Source organism: Ctenocephalides felis, unplaced genomic scaffold (assembly GCF_003426905.1).
Source record: "Ctenocephalides felis isolate EL2017-DRISC unplaced genomic scaffold, ASM342690v1 CF-g0.4_SCAFFOLD_03335, whole genome shotgun sequence".
Taxonomy (NCBI): Eukaryota; Metazoa; Arthropoda; class Insecta; order Siphonaptera; family Pulicidae; genus Ctenocephalides; species Ctenocephalides felis.
The window spans coordinates 177656-190832 of record NW_020539489.1 but is presented as its reverse complement, the minus strand read 5'-3'; the positions used below and the strand labels follow the sequence as shown (position 1 = coordinate 190832).

The 13177-nt window shown below is 30.7% G+C and overlaps 1 protein-coding gene across 1 annotated transcript in view; it reads left to right on the top strand.

Annotated features, from left to right (window-relative positions):
• The window catches only part of LOC113382164, a 77891-nt gene that overhangs the window by 6945 nt on the left and 57769 nt on the right, over nt 1-13177 (top strand). Inside the window, exons 3-11 of the mRNA XM_026620708.1 lie at nt 2125-2297; nt 2446-2574; nt 2634-3203; nt 3511-4078; nt 4628-4728; nt 5735-5955; nt 6045-6202; nt 9679-9845; nt 9968-10195. Coding sequence (XP_026476493.1) covers nt 2125-2297; nt 2446-2574; nt 2634-3203; nt 3511-4078; nt 4628-4728; nt 5735-5955; nt 6045-6202; nt 9679-9845; nt 9968-10195 — 2315 coding nt within the window. The remainder of the gene's footprint in view (nt 1-2124; nt 2298-2445; nt 2575-2633; nt 3204-3510; nt 4079-4627; nt 4729-5734; nt 5956-6044; nt 6203-9678; nt 9846-9967; nt 10196-13177) is intronic.

Genomic DNA, 13177 nt, shown 5'->3' with positions numbered 1-13177 from the left:
ATTTTAACAAATGTCAAAAAAACTACTTATATTTTCCCAAACTTTGATGAATTTTTAAAATTAAACTACTTGTCGTAAGGCCGTAATATTTCAGTACGTTCTATAAGGCCAGGATATATTTTGCCAAAAAAAGTTCCATAAAAATCGGCATAATTTTTTTTTCAACAGTTAATCATGAGAAAATGGCTCGATAGATTTTCAACTAAAACTAATCAGTATCATTCCCAAATATATGTTTCGAACAGTTTTTCATTTTTGAAAATCGATTCGATAGTATGAACTTAAATGTGGACGAAAAGTTTAACACTTTTTTCCAAATTACAAAGAAATAGCTTGGCCGATTGCTGCACAAAACTGAGGAAAAATAATCCACATCAAAATACATCGATTGGCTTTTAAATTTTTGAAATCGGTTCAGGCGTTTTTAAGTAATCGTCGAAGAATATTATTATTTTGACAAACGCCAACAAAACGACACTAATTTTTGAAAACTTTGACTATTTTTAAAATTAAACGACTTGTCTTAGGACCGTAATATTCTAGTATGATCTATAAGACTATGGTATCTACCGTCAAAAAAAATCATGAAAATCGTCGAAAAAAATTTCTTTAACACCTTATTACAAGAAAACGGCCCGACCGATCTTTACCAAAAACTAATCAGGTCGATTCCCAACCAATATGTTTCGAACAATTTTTTAAATTTTCAAAATCGATTCAGAATTGCGGGCTAAAACGTGTACGAAAATTTTTTTACTTGTCTGCGATTTACAAAGAAACGGCTCGGCCGATCGTCGCACAAATCTTGGAAACGCTAGTCCTCATCGAGATACATTGAATGGCTTTTAAATTTTTGAAATCGGTCTGGCCGTTTTTGAGAAAACTTCGATTTACGGCAAAAAATCTTTTCACACACACACATACTTTTTCCAAATTTGGTCTCTTTCGATTCAGAATGGCTTGAAACGTCGAGAAAACATAAAATTAGCTATTCGGATTTTTTGATGAAAACATAAACTTCTACTTCGGGAAGTTAATAACCGATAAGTTGAAACGTATTTTATAATTACAATATTCAATATACAAATTATATAATTACACAAACACATGGATTTAAATTAAAACTAGCTGTAAGTGGAATTCTGTCTTGAGGCAATTATGGCATCGTGCCTTAAGGCAAATTGCTGGAACTTCCCGTACCGTAACGAAATGTTCGAGGAATACTGAATGTTTTCAAATAGATTATTTTGAATATTGTAACATTGTCTAATATTTATAAGAATTATATAAACTGAATTGCAGAGTTGAAATTATTTGTAAAGTATATTAGAACTATAGTCAGAATTTAAAATAAAATCTGAAATATTTTCGATATACAAAAAAACTAAAAAAAAAAAAAAAAAAATTGGAACAATTTTTTTTTTCCAAAATCAATTATTTTGTTAAGACAAGCAGAAAGTTCTTTGAATCATTTAAATCGGACGCTTAGTTCTCTCAAAAACTGCCATTTTTTACATATTTAGCTCCGTATCTTCAAAATGGCTGGGCCTGCCTTTGCCAAAAACTAATAAACACTTCTCCCAATCATTACTAATTGAATGTTTTTTAGATCATTCAAATCGGATACTCCGTTCTCTCAAAAATTCGATTTCTATTTTCTGCACTCTTTGCTCCGTATCTCCGAAACGGCTGGACCTGCCTTTTCCAAAAACTAATCAGCTCTTTTCCCTATCAATAGGAATCGAATGTTTTTTGAACCATTCAAATCGGTTGATCCGTGCGCCCTAAAACGTGACTGGAAATTTGTATCCATACATACATACATACACACACACACACGCACACATCCATTTTTTCTGAGGTATGCCAAAATGTTCAGAAACCTTCAAAACGCCGAGAAATGTAAAAATTTTCAATTTCGATTTGCGGCCCATTACAATAACTTACCCTACGGGAAGTTAAAAAAATTAAGATAAAAATATGCTTTTGACGTGAGTTGCTGTTACATTCTGTTACGTGAAAATTGAGTTTATTTTCATCTGATTAATTAAACATATTTTAAAATATAACTGCCGTATATCTGTATACTTTTTATTTATTACTATTAATTATTTATTATTACAGATTGGTTGCAAGAAGTTCAAAATTATATTTACTCAATACAAGAGTTGCGAATACTAATCGATACAATTGTAGATGCCACGAGTTATATCAAAAACCACTTTTCTCAATATGATGTGCAATCAACCCTAGATTATTTGACTGAAATATGTGATATTGTCACGGCTGATTTCCAGGTTATATAATAATCATAATAATAAATAAATCTAATGATAAAGTGTCTATTAATTAAATAACCATGACGAATGAATATTAAAATTTATGTTAATTTTTTATACGTTAAATTTTATTTTATCTCTGTTTATTATTTATTTTAAATTTTAGAGACTGTTAGATTTATATTCAAGCTATTGCAACGTTGCTGTAGAAGCTATAATAGGAGAAACTCCATACCAGTATAATAGAACCGAGATGCATTTGTTACAGAATGAAACGAATATGGTTATACAAAAGGTATAAATTTAATGAATTAATTAAGTCTTACATTGCTATTTTTATAATTAATTTTGCAGATAATATGGACCTGGAACTACTATAATATACCAGAACGTGTAAAAGGCTCATTAAAATACCTAAAAGACGACATGATTTCTATATTAAATTTATCATACAATTTTCTCACGGTAGAACTTTTACACCTTTTCGAATATGAACAAATGATCCAGTTTCGTCAAATCGCCGCATTCAATTGCCACGGTTTTCGAAACACAATATTTCGTCCAGACAAGGGGCATATTGAATTATTTCAATATCTCCCATTTGAATGGGAAGGTTTTAATGTTACACCACAATTTTACCTACCAACAACATTCAGAGAAAGTTTACAACGTTTAAGAAGAGGCGAAAGACCCAATTTTAATACCGAAGCTTATTGGCCATGGTTATATTCAAGATTTGAATCTCATGCTGATTTGTTACGAGTTCCTCCACCAATGTATGCCCTTCTGGTGGGATCCTCCAGTTACATAACTTTCCAGGGAGAATATCTTGAAATTCTTAATTCTTGCAAATATCTTGTTTTAGCGGATTCCATTGACGATAACTTCGCTATTTTCGTAGAGCATTCACTGAAAAATAATAAGGTAAATATAATAAATGTAAAAGGCTGCTTGAAAAGTAATTTTATTTTCAACAGTTTAGGGTAAAAATTATTGGAATGATTATGAACCGTTTCGGGCGTTTAATGTATCGGTTAATTTTTGCTACGCCTTACAACATGTAATTATTACGAATTAAGTATACAGTTGGATTAAATATGTATATTTTGTCAGAAAAAAAATAAATAACTTTTTGACCAAATTAATATTTTAATATATTTGATAAGAGAATACTAAAAGAGAAATGAGAAAATAAACATAATCAATAAAAAGGATATATATTTTATTGCAGATCGTGAAGGATTCAGTACAAGTTGTAGTAAATGGAAATACAATAAAACTTGAAATTAATGGCCAAATCTCCGTAAATAAGATTCCACGAAGCCTACCATACCTAATGGATGACGTGCTAACTATACATCGAGATCATTCAATCTTAAAATTACAATATAGAAATCGTTATTTTATGGACTGGCATCTTACGACTGACGTTACTGTATTCACATCAAAACAATGGTCAAGAGGAAACACCATTGGACTATTGGGCAAAGAAGAAGACGAATCTAGGGATGTTTTCATTGAGAATAATTACAATAAGACAATGCATAAATGCAGCACGGACGTGACTAATAATTCAGTGACCAGTGATACCAAGAATATTGAAATCGTAACAAACACTACGGCATGTTATGAAATTCTACAGTCACAAGATTCGAGTTTGGCCAAATGTTATGGTATTGTGGACCCTAAACCATATTATAGCATGTGCTTGAATAATCAAGATGTTTGTGCGTCGGCTCAAGCGTACAAAACAATATGCGAAATATCTGGAGACAAAGGACTATCATTGGAAAAATATGGTATAATTGATACTTTTTGTGGTTTAACTTATTATCATTAATTAATCTGAGTATTAGTAAGTTCTCAATTAATAAAATAAAGCTTAAAAAATAGATTCTATATGTATAAACTAGCAAAAAAACTTAAAAATTTAATAGTTCTAATCTTATTTCCTATCACGTTTTTAATTTATTTGGATTATGATAGATCTATATACGTACATACACATACATGCATGCATCATATGTACCAATATTAATTTACAAATTTAAATATACTTTATATTTTATTTCGTCTTCGTAACGGAAAATCGGAAATACATGTTTATTGGTAGAATGACGTTTATTGTAGATTTCTTTCGATTCTGAACTATTTCTTTGCTATTCCATTTAATTTTATATTCAGTGAATTTTTATTGAGCCGAAGTCAGATTTAAATATCCGAATAAATGAAATATAAAATGAAATGAAATATTTCACTTTATAATAGAATATAATAACTCTTTCGAAATAACTATATAATTATATACAATCTTCTTTATAATATATATTTTTTTTTATATTTTGTAGAATCTTGTCGATGGAAAACTGGGGAAATGCTGTCAGACTCCCTAACAGCAGTAAACGCTGCTGATGTAGTTTTCTTAGTTGAAGAAGTCAATTCATTATCGGTAAATATATTTCTTAAGATTCATTGTTATATTTTTCCTATTTTACGCCGCTAATATTGTAAATTTTTTCGGTCATATCATATACGACACTTTATTATTTCTAAAAGATAAAGCAGCAAGTTAGTTATCTGGAAATTAATTTTTACAACACCTGTCAGGTTTATTTTTACGCACACGCTTATATATATATATATATATATATATTTATATATATAGTGATATAAGCCTATTTTTAACTGTAAAAAAGTTAATATTAAATATTCAGAGTGAAAATACACGTTAAGTACATTTATCAATTAATTTTAAATTGAAAAAAGTAAGCTATAAGAAAATGTATAATTATCAAGATTTGGCAACAATTTTATAAGGTTTAATCGTACATATTCCGCCTAATGAAGTCAAGTCTACTTTCTTTTAATTTGGAGATCGGTAATAACGCTAAAAATCGTTTCCACTAAATATTACGATTCGATATACGAATATTAGCTTTATGTTATAGATAGTATGAACTAAGAAAATAGATACCGACAATTTCAGTACACTCATGTATATAAACATTTTCTATAGGATATATCAGGAATTACATTTTTTCTGATTTCATTTATTTCACCACGTTCTCATTTACAAACATAGTGGTGTTCAACGTCGTTCCTATACTTCCTTTTTGGACAGGAATGCTTACCGCAATGATTTGTGATAACGAAATTAGCTGACGTATTGATTTTTTTTTTCAATTTTTGACGAATTTTTATATGTATCATTATAAACAAATCGAAAAAAACCGGCTTTTTTCGAACCGTGAATCGAAGTCCAGAACGTTTTTTTAGACAAACCGGAACGCGCTCCGGTGAAAAAAATATTAGAACAACACCACTGCTTAAAATTGTATATAAGTTTACTACGGAACTTGTAGAATTGTTAAAAAAAGTATTGCTTTAAGCCTAATCTGAAATAATAATTCATTTTTCTTATTTTTATATAGTTGCTTATAGTTGCTTATTTTTAGTTTGTTGACTTATCCCAACTTCTTTTGGATCTGGAGAAGGCGTTGCTTAACAAAGGAATTGGTTTAGACGACCTGTTAACTTTGAAAAACCTTGATTCTACTGTCAATCGATACGCAATTGTCGGCTGGGGAGGCGACATGGGATTGAAAGACCCTTACACACGGACCTCTTTGGCCCATGTTTGGAACAGTGCACAAACAGCCGCCGAATTACTCACGAAGTAATAAATTGATGATATAAAAAATGCATAATGAATCATAGGTTTATGTTTTAAAATATATGTTGTTTATTTCGCGAATCTATTTTCAGAATCTCCTATGGGGACACCAAAGACACAACAAGAATAAATATTGTACGCGTCTTAGAGTACGCTTCGGGACTACAATTTAGAAAAGGCGCTTCTAAAATCTTGGTCCTTTTGCAAGGTCAGGAGTGTCAAGGCCAAGAAAAATATGATGATATTGCAGGTAATTTATACGTGCATGTAATATTAGGTTTCACATTTTTAACTTTCCATAGGTTAAGCTATAGTGATCACAAAAAATCGAAAATGAAAATTTTTACTCATCTTTACACGTTTCTAATGATATAGCATACTGATATATCCCACATGATTTAGTGGCTGGGATACCTGGCTTTCACCCAGGAGGCTCGGGTTCGATTCCCGGTAAGGGAAATTCTTTAAATTTTTTGAGCTAGCGGTGGCGATATCGGTTAGAGCGTGGGCTAGCAGCAACTAGTCCTGGGTTCGCTGGTTCGATTCCCGCTACCGCCGTAGCCCGTCATCAGGCAGCTTTGATGTCAAATTTCCGCTTGGGGTTATAGCTCACAATATAATTCCAAGTGGAAATCGTCCTTCGTGGACATAGCTGTGACATCCAATCATATCAGAGCTAATATCAAAAATACCCCACACATAAGAGAATGGTTAATCGATGGATTGCCTCTCATGAAATACATAAGTAGTTGTAAGTCCTTAACAAACAGCTTAGAGAACATATAAGAGTTCTGATTGCTGTTCAAACAATAAAAAAAAATCTTTACGTTTCTGAACATTTTGGCATAACATAGAGACAAATGTATGCATGTGTGCATGTGTGTGTGTGTTCGGATACAAATTTTCGTCGACGAATTCAGGAACACGGATCATCCGATTTAAATAATTAAAAAAAACGATTCAATAAGGAGATGTGCTGATTAGATTTTACAATACGGGGCAAAAATTTCCAAAAACGGTTATTCAGTGTTTTAGATGACGGAGCGTCCGATTTGAATAATTCAAAAACGTTTTATTTGTATTGACTGACGAAATGAAAAACTGATGTTTGAAGATATGTTTGGGAAGGAAGGTCCAGCGATTACGGTCCAATAATATATTAATAAATAATATATTTTCATACTTAAATTCAAAATTATTTCCATTGGTTATCTTATGCCTGGAGAATTATTCAGAATAATAAATGCTAATTATTAACTTTCCGTAGGGTAAGTTATTGTAATGGGCCGAAAATCGGAATTGAAAATTTTTACATTTCTCGACGTTTTGAAGGTTTCTGAACGTTTTGGCATACCTCAGAAAAAATGGATGTGTGTGTGTGTGTGTGTGTGTGTGTGTGTGTGTATGTGTATGTATGTATGGATACAAATTTTCGTCCACGTTTTCGGGCGTACGGATCAACCGATTTGAATGGTTTAAAAAACATTCGATTCCTATTAATAAGGAGAAGAGCTGATTAGTTTTTGGCAAAGACAGGTCCAGCAGTTACGGAGATAAGGAGCAAAGAGTGTAGAAAATAGAAATCGAGTTTTTGAGAGAACGGAGCATCCGATTTGAATGATCTGAAAAACATTCCATTAGTAATGATTGGGAGAAAGGGTTATTAGTTTTGCGCAAAGGCAGGCCCAGCCATTTCGGAGATACAGAGCTAAATGTACAAAAAATGGCAGTTTTTGAGAGAACTAAGCGTCCGATTCAATTGATTCAAAGAACTTTCTGCTTGTCTTAACAAAATAATTGATTTTGGAAAAAAAAATTTGTACCATTGATTTTTTTTTTTTTTTTTTTAAATTTTTTGTATATCGAAAATAATTCAGATTTTATTTTTAATTCTGACTATAGTTCTAATATACTTTAAACAAATAATTTCAACTCTGCAATTCAGTTTATATAATTATTATAAATATTAGACAATAATCAATATTTATAATAATCTATTTGAAAACATTCAATATTCCTCGAACGTTTCGTTACGGTACGGGAAGTTCCAGCAATTTGCCTTAAGGCACGATGCCACCCACCCCACTAGTTTTGTTTAGTATTAGCATAAAGCATTATAAGACGTTTGATAAGAATAAACTATCATTAATACAAATCCAAGAAAACTAAATAATTAATATTAGATAGTGAGTTTTAATACTTGTTAAATAAAAAATAACCAAAATTTAATTTGAAATTGCTAATCAACTCAAATATATTACAGATTAGAGCTATTGTTTTATATTTCAAGATCATGTTTCTTACGCGCTTATCGTTAAACATAATAACCTTGTATATATCTTCTTCATTACAAACCGATAAAGAAAGCAATAATTCCATCGCCCACTAAACCATCGTCAAATGCAATTCGCAGAAAACATGTCGAAAAAAATATAAATTTAAAATAAATTTGCTTCAGAATATATATAAAATATATATCATTATTAATTATTTCATTATATGTAACCTGTATAAGAAATTTATAAATAAGAGAGTCATATGAAAATTTATAATAAAATTTGTAATATGCCTTTTTATCATTTTCATTTATTAAATTCCCGTAGGGTAAGTTATAGTAATCGCAAAAAAATCGAAAATGAAAATTTTTATATATCTTTACGTTTCAGAGGTTTCTGAACATTTTGGCATACCTTAGAAAAAATGGATGTATGTGTGCGTGTGTGTGTATGTATGTTCGGGAACACAGATGAAGCAATTTGAATAATTCAAAAAACACTCGATTCGTATTGATAAGGAGACGTGCTGATTAGTTTTTGGCGGAGGCAGGACTAGCCGTTTCGAAGATATGGGGCAAAAAGTGCCAAAAACAATTTTTTTTTTTTTAATTTTTTTTTCCAAAAAGTAGTAGTTTTTTGTGCCAATTTATAGTTTCTCAAAAATCTTATTTTTTTTTAAGTAAATTTTTTTCAAAAAATGTTAATCGTTTTTAAAAAAATAATAATTTTTGGTACGGGAAGTTCCTGCAATTTGCTTTAAGGCACGATGCCTTAATTGCCTTAAGACAGAATTCCACTTACAGCTAGTTAGTTGATTAAAATGGTTATCAATAGTGTTGACTCTTCTTTAGATTAAAATTCAAGTACAGTAGTTTTTAATATCATGAATGTTAAATTTAAATAATTTAACATTTCAGTTTTAGTTTATAAATTAGTGGTGCATGGAATTGTGCGAAAATTGTGTGAAACTATAAAACTATTTTTTTTTATTTGATTGATTTTAGATTTTAGATCCAAGGAGTTATGATGGTCACCGCCAAGATCGTTTTTTGAAACAGGGTCAACAAAAACAGCTATAACTTTGGGAATATTTTATTTTTTTTCTGAAATTTTTGATACTTCAAGTCAAAACATTGTATAATAATACCGTATTATTATTTTTGTAAAAAATATCGTTTAATAACAAAAAAAATACTGAAAATTCTCATTTTTTCGTGCTTCCAAGTACCCCTAACCCCTTAAGACACAATGATCTGCACCCATTATTAAACCATTCTGTGTTCTCGTCGTATACATCCATTTTTATGCCAAAATTTTCAGAAACCTTTGGAACTTATTTATATCGGATATGCAAAAATTTTGATTTTCGATATATTTGCGATTACTATAAAATACCGAATTTTGATTGTTAGAAATTTCTTCTCAATTTAATGTATATGCTGTATCCTAGGTATCTTGAACAGAAAAGACTTCACTCTACATGTACTTGAGCCGGATTCTATAAAACCAAAAACAATCGACCCGAAACCTACAAAAGTGTTTGGCGTCGATATGAATGGCGGTTATACTGCAAGGCATCAAGAGGGTGCACTCCCAGATCCTAAATTATTAAGCAAGGTAACTATTTTAAGTGCTCATTTTTTACGCTAGTATTATCTCAAGCTTTTTTAAATTGTCACAATATTACCGTGGTCATCCCTTACTCCGAAGCAATATTATGAATTTTATTATTATTTCAGATTTCCATACCACGCGATCAGTGTACCCCTGCGACTTTCGAGTCCGGTGGTTCGCTTTTCAACCTGGATCGCGCAGAGGATGCCCGCTTTGCGCCCGTGTGGGCTCAGCGAGTGGCGTTGTCCGCCAAGAAACATGTGCCGGAACAAGACGATTGCAACGGGCAGGAACATAGCGGTTGCAAATCAAATAAAATAGTAAAGATTGGACAGGGTAGACAAGATTTTAAGGTGAATTACTGAAAAGTGGAGAATCAATGATTTGAGCTTTTACTTTTTCAGAACATTATTGATATTTCATATTTAGGGAATAGTGCATCATTATTTATATTATGCTGTCAGCTAATAAACGTATTGAGAAATGTTGTAGATTGTCATGATAACTTAAATAAATTTAACATCAGTTTTTTAACTTATGCACTTCTTGAAATAAATAATTTTTTGGCAAGATTTTCAGTTATTAATTGCAAATATCATTTGTACATTATTACATTATTAACTTGTATTAAAATATGTAATTAAAATATAATTTTAAGCTTTGATGAAATAAATAGATATAAATAATGATTCATACGGCACTAGTCAGGGCCGGATTTAGAAATTTGGCGCCCTGGGGCACTGACAAAAATGCCGCCCCATCCCTGAAATTTTACTTAAATAGTTTTTATATTTCTTTAAAATTAAAATAACTATTTGATTGCAGAAAACGTGCTGCAACTTCCCGTACCGAAAATTAAAAAAAAAATTTTTTGAAAACTTTGAAAAAAAATGACTTTTTTGAAAATTTTGTGTTTCTTTATATTTTAAAATATGTTAAAAATTTTGAACTTTTTAAGCAATCGCGCTGCTACAGCTGCGTAGACACAAAATATAGAAGCGTGTAAACGCCGCAGTCTAACGGATAAACAATGTTACAGAACCCATAGAAATGTACACAAAATTTATACTTATCAAATATCTACAAAATATCTGATGATTTAAAGTGCATATGTCTAATAATCACTTTTAACTGCCAAATTCCAATTTTTTTATTGAATCACCGAAACCGCTAGACCTTCCTCTCACAAATTTGAGCAGTTCTTCATTTTGTCAATACGTGTACATTTGGTTAATGATATTGAACGCTCCGTTTCTCAAAAACTGAATTATCATTTTTGGAATTCTGGCCCGTATCTTCGAAACAGTTGGACCTGCCTTGGCCAATAACTAATCAACACGTCTTCTTATCAATTGGAATCGAATCAATCATAGGATCAAATCGGTTGATCCGTGTTCTCGAAATCGACTTGAATAATTAAAAAAATATTATATTTGTATTGATGGGGAGACGTGCTGATTAGTTTTGGCACAGGCAGGACCAGCCGTTTCTAAAAATGGTACTTGAGTTTTGATATTTTGTCTCTGAAACACCTATGCAGCGCTTTGATTTGAATGCTTTGAAAAAGGTTCATAATTTTCAAAAAAATCAAAATATAAAAAAAAAGTTTTTTAAAGTCAATTTTTTACATTTTTCAAAAAATGTTAAAGCTTTTTATAGAATGTAATTTTCAGTACGGAAAGTTCCATTGCCTTAAGGCACAATGCCATGCGTCACTAATTTTTTGGGCGCTATAAGTTTGGAAGTGCACGAATTCTTCAGCTTAAGAGGGTTCGAGATCTGAGGAACATATTTTACCTAAACTTTCAGCTCGTTTACGAATTTTCATATTAATCAAATTGCCAAATTTGATAATGACTTATTAACCAATTTGATAATTTACGTTCGGAGAGCAATAATAAATTTTAATAATCGGTTATTTGAACCCAAGTTTTGCATTGCAATCGTATTATATTTTGTTAGAAATAAAAAAATGTTATTTAAACAATTAGTAACTGCATTGTATAGAATTTTTTTCTTTGCTATCCAAATTTTGCCGCCCCCGAAAATTTTCCGCCCTGGGCAGTAGCCCCGACTGCCCCTAGTGTAAATCCAGCACTGGCACTAGTAGAGGTTTTACTATAAAATATAAATTTATTAACTTGCCGTAGGGTAAGTTAATGTTAAAGGTCGAAAAATCAAGTTTGAAATTTTGCATATCGTATTTCATTACGGCGCGGGAGGTTCCAGCAATTTGCTTTAAGGCACGATGCCATACACCACTAGTTTATATTGTAATTGCTACGAATATGTCTCACCTGAGCAGGTCCAGACGAGACTATAATGACGTGAATGTTACAAATAGCGTACAAAATTATTGATTGTTTTACTGCTACGCCCATTACGCATTGCATTACATTACCTTTTAAAATATACGAATATTATAATTAATAAACATTCAAAAATACTATACATAAAAATGCTATACGTAAACAATCAATGAAATATATTATTGCAATGTATGTTCATAGGCATTTGATTATGAGTTAACTTAATGTATAATTAGGAGAACAAACAGAATTTGCGGTTATTAATTCCTGTTGACAAAAAGAAAACAATGAATAATTAAAGCTGTTTGGTTTAAATGATTGTTCGCATTGTTTTGTAGCAATACAGCGTTCTGAATATATTTTAATATTTACAGTTATCAAGACGATTGTTCACATTGTCTTTCATTTTTCATAACGAATAGTTTTGCATACATATCGTGATTTAAGATTATTTGAAAAATATTAACTATATTTTACAATATTAACTAAATTTATATTATTTTATATATTGCATATGCCATAAATCAAATTCAAAAAATAGTATTACGTTGCATAAATTTATTGATGTTTGGAATTTATTATTGAACGAATTTATTAGCATGAATTTAAAACACAAATAATGAATATTATTTACATTATTTTCCTTATCTATGATTATTTAATTTATTTGTGGAATCTGATTATGAGTGACGCTTAATAAAGTTTAAAGATTTTGTTGAGCTTACAATTAGTACCAATGCAAGATTCGAAACTTTGACGAAGATTGCATTTTGATATATATGAAAATCTTTGTTTAGACAATAGATATAAGCATATTGTATGTCATCCATTTATAATCATTTGAAATAACCTTTGACAAAAACGAGAGAGGACAGAAGCGTGGTAATTACAATGCAGTTTTTTTATATATAAAAAATCGTTTTTATGCGCTAACACAGCGTTCGTAACCGATGAAAATAGTGGTAACCGCCGCAATGTTACCATGCGCACGAACAATCTGTTGAAAATTCTAAAGCTCTTTGCACA